The sequence below is a fragment of the Oxyura jamaicensis genome, chromosome 7, assembly GCF_011077185.1.
Source record: "Oxyura jamaicensis isolate SHBP4307 breed ruddy duck chromosome 7, BPBGC_Ojam_1.0, whole genome shotgun sequence".
Taxonomy (NCBI): Eukaryota; Metazoa; Chordata; class Aves; order Anseriformes; family Anatidae; genus Oxyura; species Oxyura jamaicensis.
Genome location: NC_048899.1, coordinates 22,997,448 through 23,019,461, shown reverse-complemented (window position 1 = coordinate 23,019,461; position 22,014 = coordinate 22,997,448). Strand labels below are relative to the sequence as shown.

General features: G+C 40.8%; 2 protein-coding genes and 2 long non-coding RNA genes across 5 annotated transcripts in view; 3 read left to right on the top strand and 1 right to left on the bottom strand.

Annotated features, from left to right (window-relative positions):
• The window catches only part of LOC118169683 (unconventional myosin-X-like), an 83,287-nt gene extending 68,518 nt beyond the window's left edge, over positions 1 to 14,769 (top strand). For both annotated transcript variants that reach the window (XM_035331182.1, XM_035331183.1), the window contains 10 exons: positions 517 to 711; positions 1,548 to 1,705; positions 2,903 to 3,026; positions 4,593 to 4,890; positions 6,144 to 6,351; positions 6,770 to 6,906; positions 8,343 to 8,466; positions 10,023 to 10,472; positions 11,207 to 11,398; positions 12,462 to 14,769. In XM_035331182.1, the coding sequence (XP_035187073.1) occupies positions 517 to 711; positions 1,548 to 1,705; positions 2,903 to 3,026; positions 4,593 to 4,890; positions 6,144 to 6,351; positions 6,770 to 6,906; positions 8,343 to 8,466; positions 10,023 to 10,472; positions 11,207 to 11,398; positions 12,462 to 12,575 (2,000 nt within the window). In that variant the 3' untranslated portion in view covers positions 12,576 to 14,769. The remainder of the gene's footprint in view (positions 1 to 516; positions 712 to 1,547; positions 1,706 to 2,902; positions 3,027 to 4,592; positions 4,891 to 6,143; positions 6,352 to 6,769; positions 6,907 to 8,342; positions 8,467 to 10,022; positions 10,473 to 11,206; positions 11,399 to 12,461) is intronic.
• On the top strand, positions 3,033 to 3,477 carry LOC118169713. Its single transcript, XR_004752241.1, has 2 exons — positions 3,033 to 3,196; positions 3,251 to 3,477. It is a non-coding gene; the product is annotated as an uncharacterized LOC118169713 (long non-coding RNA).
• Positions 14,770 to 15,714: 945 nt separating the features above from the next.
• On the top strand, positions 15,715 to 20,816 carry LOC118169706. The gene is made up of 2 exons (XR_004752235.1): positions 15,715 to 16,054; positions 19,881 to 20,816. It is a non-coding gene; the product is annotated as an uncharacterized LOC118169706 (long non-coding RNA).
• LY75 (lymphocyte antigen 75) overlaps positions 20,317 to 22,014 on the bottom strand; it is a 45,211-nt gene continuing 43,513 nt past the window's right edge. The window contains exon 35 of the mRNA XM_035331185.1: positions 20,317 to 21,956. Within this exon, the coding sequence (XP_035187076.1) occupies positions 21,772 to 21,956 (185 nt within the window). The 3' untranslated portion in view covers positions 20,317 to 21,771. The remainder of the gene's footprint in view (positions 21,957 to 22,014) is intronic.

The following is a 22,014-nucleotide window of genomic DNA, read 5'->3' as shown; positions in this document are numbered from 1 at the left end:
TATTTTTTTCTTTTATAGCACTGAATTGTTTTTTCTTCTTTCTCTTTTATTTTTTTTCCTCTGTGAGGAGTCTAAAATGAGAGAGAAAGCATTTTTCCTGATCATGGGAAGAAGAGACATATGTAATACTTAAAGATCATTCTACTAGAAGAAATGTACCACCAAACCTCTTCCACCCAGGTTTGGATAGGCATTTGTCATCTCTTTGGAGGAAATGAATTGTGAATGATTTATTCAGATGGCTGTGACTTGTAAGAGAAGTATCCCGGACAGAGAATGCCCTGATGGTGATGTCAAGCTAAACCACAGCGCAAACATATCTAGGGCTGAAAAATAGAACAGTTCCATGAAAAAAGTCTAATTTCTTAGAGTGACTGTGCAGGATACTGCTACAGCCAGTAGAGCAGTATGTAGTCCCAGTATGAAGTTTTTGCAGAGAGTTCTGCTCCCAGAGTTGGAGAGTCACCAGGAAGAGACAAGGTTGCAATCACTGACGTGTCTGTGTTCTTCTGCTAGGCTGGCTCCATAAAGAGGTTCAGAGCAGCAACAAGATGTCCTCTCTGAAGATGAAGAAACGCTGGTTTGTGCTGACAAACACTGCACTTGATTACTACAAGTCATCTGAGCGCACAGCTGCCAAGCTTGGCACACTTGTGCTCAACAGCCTCTGCTCCGTGGTGCAGCCCGATGAGAGGGTCTTTAAAGACACAGGTAAGAAGAGGAGCAGAGAGTAATCAGCAGGCATTGCCTGGGTGGAGTTGCCTGAAGAGGGGAGGGCTCAGGAAGGTAATGGTGTGTCTTGCTGAGATATGGTCTTGATGACTGGTTGCAAACATCTTCCCCACACAAACCATATGAACCAAACTTGCAAAGGACTAGAGAACAGTGTGCAAGTGAGGGTAGTTCCCTCACACCTGATGGAGATGTACGATGCTTATATTTTTTCACTGAGTAGTGTCACTATTTATCTAAATGTTTTCCAAGCAAACTGCTGGCAGTGGGATACTGTGGTGCGTGTAGTAAAGTGAGATGAGGAGGTTTCTCCTGCTCGCTTGCAATAAATCTTCCACATCTCTGATCTCAACAGACACCTGGGGCTGCCTGTAGTGGAGTGAATTGTCATCATCTTGACCTTTTCTCTCAGATTGTCAACTACATGATTTTTAAAATTTATGAGAATTGATTTGGCAGTGTGACTGGGTGCTGTGCGTAGATCGGTCATTTTCTGAGCGATTAATAGCACAGTGTAGCCAAAACCCCGACTGTGAAAGTGAGTTGCCTGGTTGGCAGGGAAGTATTTATGTTACAGTGTGAGATACTTGCATCTTGGAAAGCTGTGTTTGTGCCAAAACCTGGATTGGGACTTTCCCACTGGTAAATCCATTTTGGGAACGGGGAATGTTATTGTTTACCCAGTCTATTTTAACCACACACAGCATATGTAACTAACAAAGCAGCAAGAGTTTTCCTCAGACAGGTGTTACAGACAAAAAGAGAAGGTGAAATGGAAGCAACTTTCACCTTCTAGCTTCTTGGTGTCTCTACAGGCTACTGGAACATAATTGTCCATGGGCGAAAGCACTCCTACAGGCTGTACACAAAGCTGCTGAACGAAGCCATGCGCTGGGCATCTGCCATCCAAGGTGTCATTGACAGCAAAGTTCCCATAGAAACACCTACGCAGCAACTCATTCGTGACATCAGGGTAGGTAGCATCATGCTGATTCCCATGTGGCAACAAACGAGGTTGCTGTCATGGGGTAACAAAAAAGTAAAAGAAACCTAGATGATTGTGTAACTAAATAATCAAATGTTATGAGAATTTTATTTTGAATCAGCTTGCTAACTGATCTGCTTGAGTCTAGGCTATAACTGCAGTGCAATTACAAATTGCATGCAGGATTATATCATTAAGTATGTGCAAATCTCCGCTTCATCCTTTCCTTTCCCTAAGCATCCTCTGAACACATATATAGAAACTCTAGCAAATTAAATGTATAATCAGAAGACAGACCAAGGCATATATCACAAGCAACTTGCTGAGGGGTTTAACAGTACTGATAGAAAGGTATCTAAGACAAAGGGCTTGCCAGTAAATTGATAGGACCAGTCGATGGAGTCGATGTGTAATAATGGTAACACATCTGAAAACCTGAATTAATTCTCTGCATAACTGATGACTACAGAGGAGTGCAGGGAAACTCCAGTACTGCAGCCTGCCTCTAAAAGGGATGAATTTGAGAAACTTGCCAGCTGAGGTGTCAGTTAGAGGGACTGTGGAACACATCAATAAAACAGTGTGAAATACAGCCAGGATCAATTGACAGTAACTCTACAGCTCTAAAGGAACTGAAACGTGAAGTTACTGAATTACTACTGGCTGTAGAATGTAACCCTAGGCTATGTGGTCCTAACGTTGAAGAAATGGGAGGCAGCTAATGTGTCTAAGCTATAAGAAAAGATTCAGGGGGGATCGGGGGAAATACGAAACAGCCATACTTGGCATATCTCCTAAAGGTCTTTGAGGGGATCAGCAAACATGTGGATGATGGTGATCCTGGTCATAAAGTTTATTTTAATTTCCAAAAAGCTTTGGCAACTTTTTAGCAAAGAAAGAAGGAGGAGGAATCATGCCATATGTGCCTGTTACATGCCTGCAGTAGGCACAAGCCACAAGCTGCATTTGGAATCAAGACCCTGTGCTTGGTGACCCAGTATGGCTATTCTTACACTTTATTTTCAGAAATACTGTACAGAGTAATTTTTTTGTGTAAGTTATTCTTTAATCACCTCATCCCTCTATGGACCATCCAGAATATCAATAAAGGTGGCTGATTTCACTCTAAATGTATAAGGACATCTTAAGAATGACTATCCTCACTTGAGGATTTTTTTTTTCCAGGAAAACAGCACAAACTTTGAAGTAGTGGAACAGACATACAGGAGGAACCCAATCTTGCGGTACACCCAGCACCCTTTGCATTCTCCCTTGCTCCCATTACCGTATGGAGATGTTAGTGTCAACTGTAAGTATTTTACCCATATGACAAAACCCACTCTCATTTTAAGGATCAGTGAGGAACCTGAGCACCACAGAAGTGGTATATAAGCTCTCTTTATGTAGGTGAAGTTCATTTGGGGCAGCGTATCCCACAGGATTCAGAGAGAGGGATTAGTCCCTTTCTTTTCCCAGAATGTATTCTGCATCTGCAGCCTTGTGTCCTAGGCACACTGTATCTTACAGTAAGAGAATAGGGAGAATAAAGCTTATCATCCATCTGGGGGATGTGCAGCCTGTCTTTGTGAGTTGCAACTGGGTTGTAAATAGTTCTAGTGTAAATCCTACAACGGGATTAAAACATGCAACTGGCAGTGGGATAGTATTTGTAGAGAAGCTACAAATGAATCATTTCTTCAAATACTTCAGGAACAGGAAAGAACTAGACTGTCTAATAGTCCCCCCGGAAACCAATGTGACAGCAGCACTGAGAAAAATTGAAGTCACAGCAGAAGTATGACAACTGTGTGTGTGTGTGTATCAACACAGAGACACCTTATGTGGGTAAATGTTATTTCTGGTAGGAAACTCTTCCTTTGAGAGATGCATCAAAGGATGCCAATTGAAGTGTCAGTAGCAGAGGTTATGTAGCAAGTCAATAGATAAGCAGAACAAGCAGCCAGGACCAACTGGTCACCTACGCAAAGGGGCTTACGAGAGCAGTAGCTGAATTATCAACAACAACAAGCAATATCTCTCTTTTTAATAATATCAAATTATTTTGTACAGGTTCAGTACTGTAAGGTTCCCAAAGTGTCTTAGGAACACAAACATACCACACAAGAAAGTCTAAACAATATACTATGTACACATTTGTGGTAAAGGCAGACAGCAGGGAAGCAGGAAGGTCAATGCCTGACTCTTTAAGAGGTCTATAATAGCTTCCATGACCTCCCAGAGATGCCAGATGGTTTGTTCTTGACCATATGGGATGAAGCAATATTAGAGTTGCTCTGCTTTGGACCAGCAGGTAAAGGAAGCTGCCTGTAATTGGCCGTGTTGTGCGCATAGTTTCAGGAAGTCATCAAACTTACCTTGGGGGTGGAGAGGGAAGGACTGAACATAAAAGAATGGTGCCCAAAAGACTGGGCAAGAGTCTTTCCTGTTCTGTGTATGCTAAATTTTGCCTGTTGTACAAAAACCTTTTTTTGGGGGGAAGTAAAATGGATAAGAATAGATTGGCACTTGGGATCAGTTTGTCACTATTGTTTCTTTCCTTTAACTGAACTAAATTTCAACACTAATTTCCTTTAAAAACATTAGTCTCCATTTCTGTACAGGATATCCAAAAATGGATTTGCAATTGTGACAAGTTAGATGTTGGCAAATACTAATTAAAACTACATTTGCACATGTAAAGGGGAAGCATTAATGAATTTTGAGTAGAAATTTAGGTTCAAGAGATGAGCTAACATAGATTCTCAGGTTGCTCTTCTTCCATCACAGACTATACTATAGTTGTTTATCCTACTTTTGGGCCAGTAGGAAATGGGGGAGATTCTCACCTGATGTCACCTTTATGATCATTCCTCAGTGCAACAAGAGAAGGGTTACAGCAGCTTACAGGATGAAGCAGTGAAGATCTTTAACTCCCTTCAGGAGATCGAGACAGTGTCTGACCCCATACCAATTATCCAAGGCATTCTGCAGACCTGCCATGATCTAAAGCCCCTTCGTGATGAAGTGTATTGTCAGCTCATCAAACAAACTAATCACATGCCACATCCCAACAGTACTGGGAACCTGCACCACTGGCAGCTGATGTCATGTATGAGCTGCACTTTTCTGCCGAGTAGAGGAATCCTTCGTTACCTCAAGTTCCACCTGAGAAGGTAAAAGCCCTTTTCATTTGCATTGTTTCCTTTGTCCCTACTTACCTTCCACTGCCTGGTGTAGCTGTGTCTCTCACCCTCCCCCTGTGCACATATCTTTCTGTAGTGTTGCAGCCTCCCACCTTTGTGCACAGATCTTGCTACCAGCTGTTCTGGTGTATTCAAACCCTGTCCCCCTTGCTACCCATCTGTTGTGTCAAACGTATGTGGAAAGTAAGGCTACCTACACAGAATACCATGAATCTCTGTTGAAGTGGATTTACAGCTGATCACCTACTGCTTTCTAATGTCCTTATAAACGTTCTCAGCCTGCAGGAATGGTGAGAAACAGACTTCATATTCACTGAAGTAGGTACTGCCTTGCAGCAACCACAGGCAAAATGTGTGTACTGTGGAGTAGCAGATATACCCTAAATCCAATTTACTGTTTTTCAGTGCTTGTTTGTTTAACAAAGCATGTAAGTCTTACAATTTGTATTTCTAATCCAATTTTCATGAACTAAATTGTTTACATTTTTCCCAATTTATGTTCAACATCTAAAGCAACTTTCTAAAGAGGTCTGCATTGGAACTAAGTTGCAGTCATGTAGCCTCACTCCATTCATTAATGATAAAAAAGACATATAAAATCTATTTGATTCCTTCCAAGCTAGGAGAGACTGAGCTGAAACTCATGCAGATACACAAAATAGCTGGGTCTTTCAGACATCCAAGGCCTGATTCTAAAAGATGCTGAGCAGTACTCCATGTTGCCTTTGCATGTTTTTATCACCAGAGTTGCATGTACCGCTATACTTCTGGCCTTGGAGAGAAGAGGCCATGTATGAGCATCTACTTTCTACCTTCTTGAAAATCTTTCTGAAAAACACTGTAAAAGTTCCTCAAGCACATCCAGCAAGTTAAAAAAGACAATTAAGAATAAATGAAAAAAAGCTTATACTTGATTCCATACTTTTTAATCTCATTTTTGTGAATTCAGATAGTTAATCCTCCTATCTTCAGCCAGTACTAAACACCTGGAAGTTTGAACTGCTTATTTCATATGGTGCTGAGAAATGCCACTGAAGTGACTTGGAGTGACTAATGAAAGCAGGTTCTATGGTTTGGGAAACAACTGGGCTCATTCTTCCAGTGACTGCGTTTAACCTCTCTACTGAATTCCCTACCTACAATATTCCAAGTTACATGGCAATAAGCTTGTTTTGTGTTTAACTGTGTAATGTTGTTTTTTTTTTACCTCTCTTTACAATTAGGGTAAAAGATCTCTTTCCAGGCTCAGAAATAGACAGATATGCACAATTCATCAGCGATTCTCTGAAGAGAACAAAGACAAGGGAATTTGTACCCTCCCAGGAGGAAATACAGGCTCTTCTCACCCGTGAAGAAATGACCACAACAGTATACTGCCATGGCGGTGGCTCCTGTAAAATCACCATCAATTCCCACACGAGCGCTGGGGAGGTAATGCATTAGTAGCATTAACCAGATCTAAGCACACCTCTGTGTCTAGGTACTGAGCCTGCTGAAGGGACTCCTTTTCCTCATTCATCTCCAATTTTTCAGGGTTTAGGGAATGTATTCCTCTATATTCTTTCCTGGGAACATGATTTGACCACTGTCAGACTGTGGTCTGATGTAGATTGGTAGTTCCTGTGACCTAAGCCAAGCCACACTGGCTTCCATCACCCCATCCAGCTCTCAGCCGTTTATTTCCATTCTATTCTTTTCTGCTGGTGGTAGCATTTGTCCATCTGCACGGCCACTGATTCCACTAGCTCAGAAACACAAAATATTTGTTTATTTTCCTTTCTTTTTTCCAAGAAGCTAACTCCAGAAAGTGTGTAAGGCCTACCTCGTGATCTGTCTCTGATTTTTGCAGGTGGTTGAAAAGTTGATCCGAGGCTTAGCAATGGAGGACAGCCGCAACATGTTTGCTCTCTTCGAACATAATCAGCAAGTGGACCGTGCTGTTGAGAGTCGAGTGATTGTGGCTGATATCTTGGCCAAGTTCGAAAGGTAGAAGAATGTTTTATGGAACCTTTGCTTTAACTCCTAGTTGGTTAAGTGAAAGTACCATCAGGTTGTTTTATCGAAAGCAGCTGCAGTGTTTCAAGCATTCACTTCGGTGTGAACTTCTCTTTGGTAAGGTTCAAGTGCTCTTTTTTACTACGTGGAAAACTATGTTCACATCTGTTTTGGTGACAAAGAAGCATTACTTATCAGGCTTGTCAGGACAGAATTAGTAGTGCCTTTATCAATTAGTAATGGTTTCCTACCAGAGCTCAGAAAAGGGTTCAGTCACTTGTCTTGATCATTCTCTTTTTCTGAAAGGGGAGTACTGTCTCCTGGCTTGTTTGTGGTAGGACAGGTGAATTATTACATAATGTCAATGTGTTAGAAGTACCAAGGGCTATCTGCAGATTGGAACAGCTTATAAAGTGAAGCACCATCAAACCAAGGTATTTTCTTGCATAGTAACTTGTGTCATTGCGATGAATGGGGTGGGTTAATGTGGGCTACACAATCAAACACCATCTGTAAGCTCCTTGACCAAGGAAGTGATATTAACATGAAAGCGTTAAGGAATGATACTGGTGCTGCTTTTCACATTTTTTGAACTGAAAGTTTGTAGCCACCTGTGTTTGCTTTGATGCTTGTCTAGACATTTCTGAGTTGCAAACAGTGACTGTTCCTTGCACAGTTTATGAATGTGAACCCTTCTTAGGGACTATCTCAGCAATATAAGTTTCAATGCCTCTTCCTTTGAAGTAATTGGCTTCATCACCACTAGTCACACATGAAAATTAATCTGTTTGGATAAATGATTCAGGGTACTCAGCTCAGTGCCCTCTATGAAAACGTCTTTATATCAACTAGCTTTGATAACATCTTCTCAATTTACCTCATAATAGCTTCATCAGAAGAGAGAGCAAAGATTTGAGTGGGCATAGAAAAGCAGCTCTAATTTCTTACTGTGGACTGTGATTTTGTGGCTAGGCGTATAAAGAAAGCAGTAATTTGTAGAGAAAGCTGCCATTGCCATTGTCTATTTTATATTGGTTCTGAAGACAAAAATAAAATTGTTATAAATGGTGGCAAGATTGATGCTTTTCACAGTCACAAGACTACACAGAAACAATATATTAAAAATGGGAAGCACTTAGTGTCGTCCCCATAACTCTTGCTTTTATATAGAACTATTGATCCATTTTTTTATCAGTTGTATCTGATAAAAACTTTGGGTCCTGCTGAATCAAAGCGTGAGGTGACTCAGAGAAAAAAAAATGAATACACCAGAAAAGTCTGCTGCACAACAATTGCCCTGTATGCTTTCTGTTTCAGAAATCCACAGGAGCTTTTATATCATGAGCTGCACTGTGGAAATCCCAGTACCATGGTTCTTCTGGTTACTGTTTTTTTTCCCCTCTCTTATTCTCTATCCTATCTTACAGACTTGCTGGCTCTGAGGAAGAGGAGGAAGAAGGACAATGGCAGCTATATTTTAAACTTTACTGCTTCTTGGATATCGAGAATGTTCCCAAAGACGGAGTGGAGTTTGCTTTCATGTTTGAGCAGGTAAGCTGGCAGAGGGAGAATGATTTAGTTTCCAGGGCAGCAGAAGTACACTGGAGTATACTGAAAACTGGTTTACCTTTACATTAGAAGTATGAATGCTGGTCTGAACAGAAGAATTTATTGTCTCAGACTTTTGCCTGGAATCTAACAAGCAGATACGCAGAGAAATTATCTAAGGAACAGGAGTATTAGAACAAAAGCAAGAAAAATTAACAGAGGCTTCCAAAAACTGAAGCACCAATTATAATAAAATGCTTTTAGAATTCATCTTTAATTTTGAAAGATATGAAAATTTAGATAGTAGTTTAAGATGATTCTGTGAAGTAGTTGCTTGCAGAATGCAGGTGTAAAGAAAAATGAAAAATCTAGCTGTATGCTAGATCCAGTTTACAAGAACAGTCAAACCTTGGGGTGTTATGGGAATTGACAAAGAAAACTATTTTTCAGGCAATTTCCCTGATTAACAGGCACCAGAATATAGTACTATAACAAAAAGAAAAGAGAATGTTGTTGAGAATAGTTCGCTGACTAATTTTTTTAATAGTTTGTAGCAACATGATGCTTGTTAGGCCAGAGATCACACTGGTATGAAATAACCCCACAATTAGGGATGCGAAAGTAAACTGAGTGGAGTAGCCAGCTGTGTGATTCAGCCCATCTTTGTTACTTCTAATGAACACTTTGATCTTGCCTCAGAATTTGATATCTGTTGAAATTTAATTAATATGTGTTAAAGGGGTCAGTGTCATGAAGATTGAAACTGGCTGTTGATCAAGTTGTTGGCATGTACATCACACAGACAGTTGTTCCCCAAGAGGACTTTCTTGAAGTGAAGATTAAGTATTGTTAACTAAATGGCTAGGAAACGGTCAGGAACAGGACACAGTACTCTGTGGAAACTCAGTTGTACCAAAATCCCAGCTGACAAGGCTTTCAGTCTAGACAGCTTTCACTAGCAAAGGTTGGTAGAAAAGAAGTAACGGGAGGAGAGCGGGAGTTATTGAGATGTTCGTTTCACAATTTTTGCTGTGTGACTGATGCAGTAAAATATATATATGTGTATATCATAATAATACATTTCACAGAAAAGCAAGCAAAGGAAGCAAGAAGACTGGAGGAAGCACCAGATTAAAGAGGAGGAGGTGAAAGGTGCTGGTGTGCAATGAGGCTGAGGTTGAATGTCCTGAGTTTATTGCATCCAACTTTATCTGTATTTGCATATAATCTCCACACAGGAGCTGCAGCTGGTAGAGCACTAAACAAATTGTCTCCGTTCCTGGCTCTTCTGTCTGTTAAAGACCTAAATAGTCTGTTAAAGACTTAAAGGTCCTTCAGAGATCTCCTTTCTGTCCAAGCTTGCAGAAAGAGGCATTCCACCCCAGTCTGCTCATCCACCAGTTACAGACTTTGAATTCTTTATTATAATGTGTGCTTTGACCTCCTGAATTAGGTCTTTCCTGCAGGCATATGCTTTCTATTAGGGCAAATACCATAGGAATCTCTACATGAAGTGTGTTTCTGCTTTCTAATGAGTTTGTTTCTTTTGTTATTTGCAGGCTCATGAAAGCCTCATAGATGGTCATTTTCCTGCACCAGAGGACACCCTGCAGCGCCTAGCAGCACTACGGCTGCAGTACCTTCATGGGGATTATTCTAAAATAAGTTGGACCCTTGATGGGATCTACCCAGTTAACAGACTAAAATCCAAAATACTGCACTCAACAAAGAGCAGTGGCACCACCAGTCACACTCTGGAGAGGAGGCGGACCAGCTTTCTTGAAGGGACATTGAAACGTAGCTTCAAGACAGGCTCTGTAAAGAAGCAGAAGGTAGAAGAGGAGCAAATGATGGAGATGTGGGTGAAGGAAGAGCTGTCAGCTGCTCGTGCAAGCATAGCACAGAAATGGACCAAGCTGCAGGGTCTCTCTCAGCATCAGGCCATGGTGAAATACATGTCCATCGTAAAGGAGTGGCCAGGTTATGGATCAACCCTCTTTGACGTTGAGGTGAGAGATGTATAACCTAATTTAACGACTGCCAGGGAGAGGCACCAGCCTGTAGAACAGATACAGCTATGTATATTATATTGCTCAGCAGCAGAAGGGAATTTCAGGAATTGGCTGCATTTTGTCATAATAAGCTGAGAGTAAGCCTGTAGTAACACATATACAAAAAGGTGTGATGCAAAAAGCAGTAGATTTGGGGAAACTTTTCTGGGCATAAGAAGGTGGTAGCTAGTAGAAATTGAAGTAAAATGAAGCCATATTGTCCTTCACGGCAAAAAGCACAACCCTGTTCTGTAGCAATGTGACAGAAACCACTCAAACTGGGTCACTTAGACTGCAGGGATTAGCCTGCTACTATAGGAATCCACAGCTCCAGTTTTTTTCATTTCTGTTGCTGCCTAGACGGATTGTCATGGGACATCACTTGCCCTTACTCTATCATCTGTAAAATAATGAGGAGAATCTTAATTTCCTAAATCTCTTTAAAATCTGGTGAGAAGTGTTAAGTACTATAATTATTTATTACACAGGTGGTATTTATGCACAGCCATGTCACTTCTAAATCTTTGCAGAGGAGTGCCTACAAGATTCCTTCTGTAGACACACTATTTTTTATATTGGGCTGAAGAAATTAAATGTCCTACAGAGCCAGAAAATGGGGGCTTTTCCTTAAATCAGGGATGATTTGATACTCCACTGCATTTAAGCAAAATTCTGTGTTTCTGTTTCTGCAGTGCAAGGAGGGTGGATTTCCAAATGATCTTTGGCTTGGAGTCAGCACAGAGAATGTGTCTGTCTACAAGCGCGGGGACCCCAAACCACTAGAAACTTTCCAGTACGAGCACATTGTTTTCTTTGGAGCTCCACAACCTAACACCTTCAAAATTACAGTGGATGAGAGAGAAATGTTCTTTGAAACGTCCCAGGTATGTGAAAGCACAAGACATGTTATATTTGCAGTTTTACTAGCACTCCAGTAAAGCCTGAATTTCTAAGGACAATACAAGGTTATAGGCAAGAACTCCTGCTGAAAGGACAGGACAGCCAAAGAAAAAGATAAAGGGACCTTAAACCTAAAGGGTCCAGCTGCCTGTCTTGAATACAGAGATACGCATAAAAAATAATGATGCTGGTTAAAAAGTAAAGGAGGTTGAGTGTCTCCCATGGCACTCGGAATTTCAAATTTTGGGTGCTTATCAGTGTGCATCCTGTCAGTTACTTCATTCCCTTCCAGATTATAAATGTGGAGTTAACAAAATCAGAAAATAAAAATGTTTAGTAGCATTAAAGGTGCTTTTCTTTGAACTACAAGCCAGACCACAAACGTGTCAAGTACTAAAAGGTGCTGCTGTAAGATCACAGCTCTCTCCCCCCGAGAATCACAGTCCTAACTGCTGTATTAACTCTATCCTGAACGTACCTCAGAGGAAACTTAGGTCTTTTAATGCACAGTGTGCACAATAAAGAACATGCTAGAGTAATCTAGAGAGACATATATATGTTTCAAAAATGCTTGCAAATATGACAATGAATTCTGCCGTTTATGGGTAAAAAAATACTCTCCCCAGTTAGTCTGACACTGTATTTCATTTGGTATCTTCCCATTCTTGTGTTGGGAAAGACTAGAACAAGTCATTCTCAATTTGTCTTTCCCAGGCAGCCCAGGATGTTATGGAGTTCTGTCATATCCTTCTGTCAGTTTTTTTCCATATTGAAAAATCACATTCTTTTTAACGTTTATTTGTAAAGAAGCCATTGCATACCTGTTACTGACCTTGCTTTCATTTCCTATATCTTTTCTGTGTACAGAGGTAATGACTCCAGCTCCTTCATGTTAATCCTTACCGTCATGTTGACATTAACATTACATGCAAAATTTACAGTGCCGTGAGTTTGGACAAGGGGTAACTTTTTCTGCAAAATGTCTGGTATACATCAACAGAATAAAGTTTTTGATGTGCTTATCCCAATATTGTGTTCTTTTTCTAGGTGGGTGAGATAATAAAGATCATGAAGGCATACATCAACATGATAGTGAAGAAACGCTGCAGCGTCAAATCAGCCACCAGTGTGGACAGTCACGCCAGCGTCTGGACTAGGTGATATGAACGAACTGCCATGGGAGAGAAGCAGTTGTTTAATGATTGGTATTTGCAACTTGCCAGCACAAGTGTAGCAAAGATGTTTTTAAGAACTCCACTTGACTGACTACTGTATTTAAGAGCTGAAGTGGCATCTGCAGTACCATAGGATTTGCACCTCTGCCCAAAGACATTAAACAGTAACAACTGTTGTTGTTGTTAAATATTAACAGCCCAAAACTTGTTTTCCCTTGCTTGTCTGATGAACAATGTACCTTAAAGAAGCAAAGTCAGAAGCATCCTCCTTCTGCCTGTCCCCTCTGCTGCTTTCACAATTACCTGTCATACTGGCAGAAAATATCACAAGAATCTGCACTACAGGAGGCAGCGTTAAGCTTCCTTATGAATTCCCAACATGCAAACATCTGGGATCGGGATCACAGCACAGTCTGCTAAGAGAGTATTTGTTTCTTATTTATTTTGTAGGCAGCTCCGAAATAAGTCACTCTGGAGTTTTTTCTTCAGGATATACTAATGATCTCATCTGGTCTTAAAAGTAAATGTCTTTTTGTAATTGAAGCCAAACAGTCCAATTAAGAGGTCAAACTCTACATGAGAGACCGTTAAACAAACAAACAAAAACACCTGAGGGGACTTGTTACCTTCTAACAGAAGTTCACAGGTACATGACTGTAAAAAATGGCACTTTAATAAAAATTCTAAATACTCAAACACAGAAGAAAATCCTGGGGAATAGTACCACTGAAATATATAATCGGGTACCATTTTGGTAATTCCAAGTAGCACCTGTTACCTAAAAATTAATGGTTGCCTTTTCCCTGGTACAGCCCAGAATACAAAATTGATTTAGTTGCATTACCAGAAAAGCTGTTCCTCACAAATTCCAGGTTTCAAATGGAGGTCAGAGAGTTTTATGGCCAGCAGCCTACCTGCATTAAGTTCCTTATTTCTCTGGATGGGATTTTAGGATGACTGGAACGCCTGAACTTTAGCTTTAAATGAACAGTTTCATACTGAGTGAAGAGATGCCTAGATAAATTCTTATAGGCAATAATTCAATTCCTTTGTACTACTGTAAGCAGATGCCAAGTCCTTCATTCTCTGCTGAGTTCTAATTGGAACTGCTCCCATCACTGAATCTCCATATCCCCTTCCAGTCTCTCCTAGGTCCCTAGACATCAGCAAATATATAGATATTTAAAAAAAAATGCTTCTTGGAGGTTTTTATAGCCATTTGCAATTTGAAGAAGCGTTGTTTTTCCTTCTCAGTGAAAGATGACAGTCATCTTCAGTCTCCTGATTTCATTGTTTAAAACAGTATTTGGTATTGTTAGTCGCATCACAAATGGGTTGCATTGGCAATCGAGAAACCTGGTGGCTAGGCCGTCATTTTCTACAACCCTTGTCAAGTCTTGGGGTCCCGAAATGTAAAGGCCCATTCAGTTTCCTAATGAAACTGTAGAGCTGTGTGTGTGATGTGGACCCTGTTGCAGGTTTGTTTAAAATGAGATGTTTGTATTTCTGAAGAAGTGGCAGCTTAAGGCCTGTTAGCTATAAAAAACAAATTTCATAGAAAAGAAAACTAGGAGTCAGTATGCAACAGGTTCAGTTTAAATTAATCTTCAAGTTATGCCATTTCACTAATACTGTCATGTGTAACACTACAGTTCTGAGGCTGACAATGCAAGAAAAAACACAGTGCTTTTCTCTCACTTACAATACACTGCAGCATGTGCAAACAACCTGTCCACCTGCCACACATCCAGCCTAAGAGGATAGCCACTACTGTATGTTGTATTTTCAACTGGAGTTTTGCCTTAAATAGCTTTACTGAAGGATCGTACAAACATCCACTTTTTATCTCAAAGGATAAAAAGATGGCCAGGTCACAAGTGAGAGTGAACAGGAATGCAGAGGCAACCTGAAAAGTAACACTTTGTATTGGTCCATACACTGACTAGATCTGTTTATGTATCAGAATAGCCTTGATTATCCCTGTCCTAACTCTGCACTATTTCTGTTCTGGCTCTTGGGTTGCTGCAGGCAGCTTGAACCCACTTGGGAATGTAACTCCCGTTAGTATTTGTTGTAATTTTGCTCATTTCTATTACAGAATTCCTTCTGCTGTCTTTTTTAATTTGTAACTGGCTTTACAAGATGAAAGTTTAATAAATTATTGGATTGCACAGGCTGTATTCACTCTCAGACATTGCGTGCTCATGTTAAGGTGTTTACTCAGTGATCTAATACTCAGAAAGGAGGTATCAACGGCATGAGTGGACAACAGCCCCTCTCTCGGGAGGGAAATTTGCCTCTGTGGCAAATAACAGAAAGCAATTCGCCACTACAAGGTGTGAAGTTTGTTTCCAGGTTCTGCTGCTGACTCAGGGGCTGGTGCTCATCCAAGAGCACATCACTGAAGCGGTAAATCTGCATAGGAACAGCTGATCATCAGCAATACACACGGACGATCCTCTAGCAGACAACAGCTCCTTCAACACATCCACAGGTATGGAAACAATACAGTGATGCGCAGTCCCCATTAAGGTGCCACTATAGTCAGATTAGTCAGACCCCTTAGTCAGATGCTCTGAGAGTCCTCTGGGACCCTGGAGATTAGTCTATGCAACGGAAGGTTTAGGTTGGAAATTAGGTGACATTTCTCAGGAAGTGTAGTCAGGCATCGGAATGGGTTGTCCAGGGAGATGGTGGAGTCACCGTCCCTGGGGATGTTCAAGGAAAGGCTGGACCTGGTGCGTAGGGACATTGTTTAGGGGGTGACATTGGTAGTAGAGTGATGGTTGGACCAGATGATCTTGGAGGTTTTTTCCAACCTTAATGATTCTATGATTCTGTGAATTTCACCACCAACTGTTCACAGATTCTCAGTTTCATCATGTTTAGTACCTTCTGCAGTCTTCACAGTTCCTTGCTTTAGATAGGAACTGCCTCTGTTTACTTCAGCAGTTGCTTTTCTTTCCTCAGCTGTTGCACATTCCTGCCTTTAATTGCACAACCACTTGGTCTCTCCTTCCTTTCTGCTTAGGAAGCCCCAAAAGCAGGCAGTTCCCCTTAACTTGGGTGGGTTTGGGGGCAGTGCCTGAACCGAACACGGACCTACGGACCTCTTAACCCTCCCCTGAACACCCCACACACGCTACAACCCCTTCCAGCAGCCCCACGCCCGCCATGCCGCCCCTCAGCCAGGCAGGCCCTGGGCGCTCACTGCGCGTGCGCGGCGCTCAGCCGCCATTTTGGGCGCCGCCTCAGCGGCCCGCCCAGGGGCCGTCCCTCGGCCGAGGCGGCGCCCGGGGAAATGCCGCAGCCCCCGGGCTGTGTTCGTGTTCCGTGTCCCGGCACCCCGCGGTGGGGCTGCGGGAGGTGCTTGTCCTGCGCCTCTCAGGCTAGCGGCTGCGGGTGGTGCTTGCTGGTCTCCTTCCCCGGCAGCTGGTGCGCGCCGGCAGGCTCCTGTGCCTGGTGGTGAGTTTATCTGGTGGTGCGTTTGCCAGTGGTGCCCAAAAAGCGTTTGTCGAATAAGTCTGAGGTTTTACACCTGGCAGTGCTGGTGTTTACACGTGAACCCCACACCACAGCTTAAGTAGAACTATAAGTACTTGTACTTAGGGTGCCTGCAGGTGGTAAGTCACAAATCCGGAGGACAGGCCCGGTGAGGTGCCCCCGTTCGGCCTGTAGCGTGCCTGAGCGGGGCAGAACAACGGGTGTCGGTGGGAGGAGGGCTAGACGAAAGGGGGGCAGGGCAGGGTGAGGCAGAGGCTCTAGAGCGCTGTGCGAGGTGGATGGGCAAAACCTGTGAGGGATGGTGACAGGTACAGAACAGAAAAGGTGCAAAGCACAACAGCAGCTGCAGGAGATAAGGCACAGCAGAAACTTCAGGAGCCCAGCCCTTTTCCTCAAACTAGCTCCTGATCGAGGTCCTGGGTAAATGTGCCCATGTGTTACCTCTGTACGTGTAATTTACACTCTCCCTTGCCAAAGAGTGCCCCAATACCCAAACCATGCTTGGGGAAAATAAAGGCCAATGAAGGAGCAGGCAGTGCAGTTGCTAACAAGGATGCCATTCAGCCATGCACCTTTGCAGGCATATTTGTGATTTCACCTGAATCAATGGCTTTGTAAGGTTAATTTGAATAGGCATACAAGGCTTTCTAGGTTTTACAGAGTGTAAGAAGTGTTGCATTTTTGCTTAAGTGTCCATTCTATATTGCCTTTTAAAGGGGAGCAATGACAAAGGACATATGAAAAGGGAAGAGAAAGCAGGGGTAGAAAGAACTCTCTTAGTATCAACACAAGTGCCCTGAGATATAGCATGTAGGAAAAGATCTTTGTTCTTGTTTGCTCTCACAAAAAAATGTGCACCTTTAGGGGCCAACATAATGAAGAAAGCACATTTGGGAATAATTATTTTCTATCACTGAAATGCTACTTTCTTAAAACTTACTGTAGAGAAAATTATTATATTTATGCTGAAAAGGAGCAATGCTACCAAGCAGCCGTTGTTCTGATTGTATTCCTTTCTGTACTGCAAATAGAAATCCAGGACTTGCAGTCTGTTTTGTATTACCGTGTAATCACAAGAAATACCTCATCTGGTATTTCCCCATTCCCTAACCCCCTTCCTCCCAAGTTCTGTCATAAAGCTTAGTTACTGGCAGGTATTACAATAGTGGGCATTGGCATTTTCAATGTGAAAATATGATAAAGGGATAAAAACAAGGTAATGGCATTAATGCTATGCAGCATTTGCAAGTTAATTTCATATCGATAGTGAAATTACCTTTTGTAGTGCTTTGTCAATTGCCAGTTTTAAAACTCTTCAGAACTGAATGGGAGAAGTCCATTACAGTCACAACTGAATTTTTCTTTCTAGTACCTGATGGCCTACTTTTCCTAAGCTTAGTTCTTTAATTTTGCTTATAGTTCTCTATCAAAGTCCATTAAATAATTAGGTCAATAAGAATTTTACGTTTTCTGGACAACAGAATGAATTGTGGCTTTTAAGTACTTAAAGGGGACTTTAAAAAGATAGAGAGCAATTCTTTGCTCAGTCAGATAATGACAGGACCAAGGGGAATGCTTTTAAACTAAAAGAGGAGAGATTTAGATGAGACATTGGGAGGAAATTCTTCACTCAGAGTGGTGAGGCACTGGAACAGGTTGCCCACAGAGGCTGTGGATGCCCCATCCCTGAAGGTGTTCAAGACTGGGTTGGACGATGCCCTGAGCAACCTGATCTAGTGGGTGGGCAGGGGGGTTGGAGTTGGGTGATCTTTAAGGTCCCTTCCAACCCAAACCAGTCTATGATTCTATGAATTAGACAAACTTTTATGAACGTGGGGGTTACGCTGTGCTCCATACACGGAGCAACAACACATGCATAAAGCGTCCAAACTGTAATTCTGACTTTCAGTGATACAAATTGTAAATGTGGTCTTTATTTGCAACCACCAAATATATATGTGTGTGTGTATAGATATCACTGAGAGGCCATGCAATTTATTTCCGCCATTCAAAAATGTTTGGATGTGTAGCATATGTCCAGAGCAATGAGCAGATGGTATGTTTGGTTTAAAAAAATAAAAAGGAAAAAATGATAGAAAATGCAATAAATGCATCAGACCCAGTGTTCATGCATAAACATTTGTGGTTGATACCTGTATCAGCTATGTTACTGATGCAGAAACTGTGTTAAAATGAAAGTGATGGATGGTCTAGTGTCAGATGTAGTTTAACCTTTCTGTGACAGAGGATTTGGTGAGAGATGTTTCAGAGACTGGGCAAAAATCAGGAAGAGTAACCAAAGGTGCTGCTCCATTTGCTATGGGTCTTTCCACATGAGTAAGGTCTTCTGTTGTAGCAGGACTGTGATGCACACGTCAGGTCGTAGGTGCGCAAAAACCTTTGTGCGTTTAGCTGAAGCTGTACAGCTTTTGTGCTGAGCTACTGCAGTCCAGCAGACAGTCTGTGCTTTAAGATGGAGGAGTTTTAAGATGTCTTCCCAGTTCCACTGCTGTGTGACCTGGGGAACGTACTTTGTTTTTGTGTTTGTTTCCCTGCTCGTCCTTTGTCTTCAGTTTTTACATTAATTCTTTTGATGCAGATGACCATGGTCATAGTCCTGTATAATAGGATGTTTCTCCCAGCAAGGCACTACCTGTAGCTAGTAACACTGCCCTCTGACCAGGTGTTACGGATTTTAGGGGTCTGGAATTCAGAGTTTCAGGTGATACTTAAAATGAACACAGCTCATGCTTAAGTTGCAAACGTGACAAGGCTGGAAGTATTTTAATGTTGCCTCCATTTTACGAGGCATTATGTTAGGAGCCATTATAAACTGCATTAGAGCTAAGCTTCTCAAAGAAGGTTAAGCTGTCTCATCTAGTGAATCTACTGAGCTATACCTTGATTTAAAAACAAAGGCACAGAGGAATGTTCCCTTTCTGGGCAAACCTTATCTGTGTAAAACTTAGCTGTTCTAATTGTGATCACAGCCCCTGTGCTATGTGCTTTTTTATGCGGTGATTAATGAGCTGTACATTAGCTCTGATAACTGCTTCCATGGAAATAAAAGCAGTGTAAGCAGTTTGGTGTTTTATTTAACTTTATTCTTTCAGTAACAATACTGCTAAATAATTTTCCTATATATTTCAGATAAAGTGGGTTATTCATCTGCACAAAGGCAGTTGTGCTTGTTCAAATAAGAATCACCAGTGATTAGACAACTTGGGTATGATAAAACAAACATGAGAAAAGGGGCCTTGCAAAATTATTTACATCATTCATAAGAATAAAATATACAAATATTTGGTTTTATTATAAAAAGGATATAGTCATTTGTTGGGTAATTAGGATTTTATCACTAATTCCAATTTCAGACTCACACTTAAAAAATTTCAAAGTATAAACACCTATAAAACTAGCAAATCTAAAACCAGGAATTTGTAAATAGTTTTTCCCCAATTATTATTGTAGTTAGAAAAGGACAATAAAACACCACTTTTAAAGTTTGTTAACTTAGAAATTGTCTGGCAAAACATTTATGCTTATAAGCTAAAACAAGGTGACAGGCACCAGGGTTTGTTATGTTTCACACTTCTGGAACCAAGGAGGCTTAAGAAGGGAGGTGGGGATTATTTTCATTACATAGTAACTAGCATCAAGAAAGAAGAAAGAAAACGTTCACAATTGTGCCTAAGTACCAAATAAACAATGAAAGTGCTTATTTCTTCATCAGCAAACTAAAACAATGTTTCCTTTACTATGCCCCTTCACTCTGCTATTTTAACAGGCTCTAAAGTGATATCTACAGAAAGTTCTCTGTTTCTCAGTACAGATGATAAACACCTGCTTATCAAAATAGTGCAAACAGGAACAAAGAAAAGTGCTGTCAACGTAAGTAAACCGCAGGGAAAAACGCAGCTGAATGTTATGACCTTGCAATGTTGCTTTAGAGAAATCAGTAGTACGCTTTTTCAGCATGTCAGACCAACTGTATTCCTATTTACCATACCACACCATCACTAGATGGGGAATGGATTTGGTCTTTTGCACATACTCCTTCATAAAAGTAATTGTGTCTGTTCTGACTTTCGTACTGCACATTTAAGAAGTCTAACGACTTTTGAAAGTCAAATCATGAGAATAACATTTGCAATGCTGTCTTCCCTTTTTCCCTTTAGAACTTTCTTCGGAGTGCATAGAAAAGGCCACAGTGACACATTCCATACAAAAATCAAGTTTTAAGTTTTATGTAAAATACTCAAGTATTTTTAGCATTTACATACGCATCTTAATTTACCATACATTCTTTCTCACTCCTTCCTTATATCTTTATCTTATTTTTTGGACAGACAACAGATATTTCACCTTATATAGTTAAGCATTTAACCCTAGTATAAACAAGAGCATTACTGGAGGTACAATGTCAGGAGCATCTCTTTACAGAACATGGAACACCATCACTGCAAACTCCTGTCCTCAGGTGTCACAGTGCAAGAGATCATAAAATGGAGGTCTTTTCCCTGTTTTATCCACAAGAAAATCACTCAGGTCTAATTTCAGAGTAGTTTGAAGACAAGCTAGAGTGTGATAGATCTTCCTCTAAATACTACTCTAGGTAAGGTTTTCTCAATGTTTGTCTTAATTAATGTTTAGGTCTAGATACTGATTTTCAATGTAAACGTTTCTGCTATTTGTGCTTTTAAAACTTTGTGAAAGAAGTAGTGAAAAGAAACTGAATAATTTACTTAACAGTTACGTCACAGGATAAAACACAACATTCATGACTTTGCTTTTATAAGGCTAAGGCTTTTATTATGTCTTGAGTTTTGCTTGTGCTTGCAGTTAGCCCTTAGTGGGTAGTTTTGCTAGTCTTGCTACCTTTGGGGGATAAGATTAGTTATTTGCCAGCTTGCCAGTCTCAGACTTAAAATATTCTACATGTATTTAATTTGCTCCTAGAAAGCATGGCTTTAGTGCAGGGTATTCCCTATAATTCTTTGTTCAAAGTGTGCATTCTGCATTTTAAGATTCTTATCACCATTATAACATGGCTTTTTTCATGACTTTGAGGGGAAAAAGTAACAGTATGATCTTCCTCCACTACAACAAGAAATTTTAAAGTCTAGTTGGATGGGAAAGAATGCTTAGTTGTCTTATAATTCCTTTCTCCCCTACTGTATCAAAATTTGTAATAGCTTTCTAGAAAGGTTGCTACACAAAAATGGCTTGTCTCCTCGTTATAGTCTTTGTGCTAGCTGCTACAGGGTAAATCCAGTGCTAGCTATCAAAATGTTACATCATTTGGCCTGAAGATATTGAGTGAAAATTGTACAAAAGTGACAGAATTGCTGTAGCAATTTTACATGCATTCAATATGGTGATGTTGCGTAAGTACTATTGGCACAAATTATTTCATTAAAAACATTTTCCAGTAAAGAGAAGGAAAATAATACTCTAAAATATATTACAGAACTCCAGAAACTTTGTACCTTAAACAACTGAGGCCAAATGTAAATGGGCTTGAAGAAAAATTGCACGCTTGTATAAAAGAACGAAATTTAGCCCCCATTAATAGCCTTATTACTTTTTCAAAAAGAAGTAACAAAACATCAAGTAGTTCATTCCTTGTGGCTTCACACAGTGAAGTTCATGCTGAATTGCCTGGAAGGAACAGGTTCTCAATAGCTATCTTTTGTGAACACATCATCAGTTTCATCATCATTCATCCCTCTTTGGTAACGTACTGAAGAGAAAGCACTCCAATGAAGTCGCTTCTTTTTATAGAGAAACCACACTAATCCGACAGCGAAGACTAGGATAATTAACAGGGCAAATGCTACAGCCACTCCAGTATGATTAGAACCTGTAACAGAACAAAACAAAAATTGTTGTTATTTAAAGAGTTTTGGTAAGAACATTAC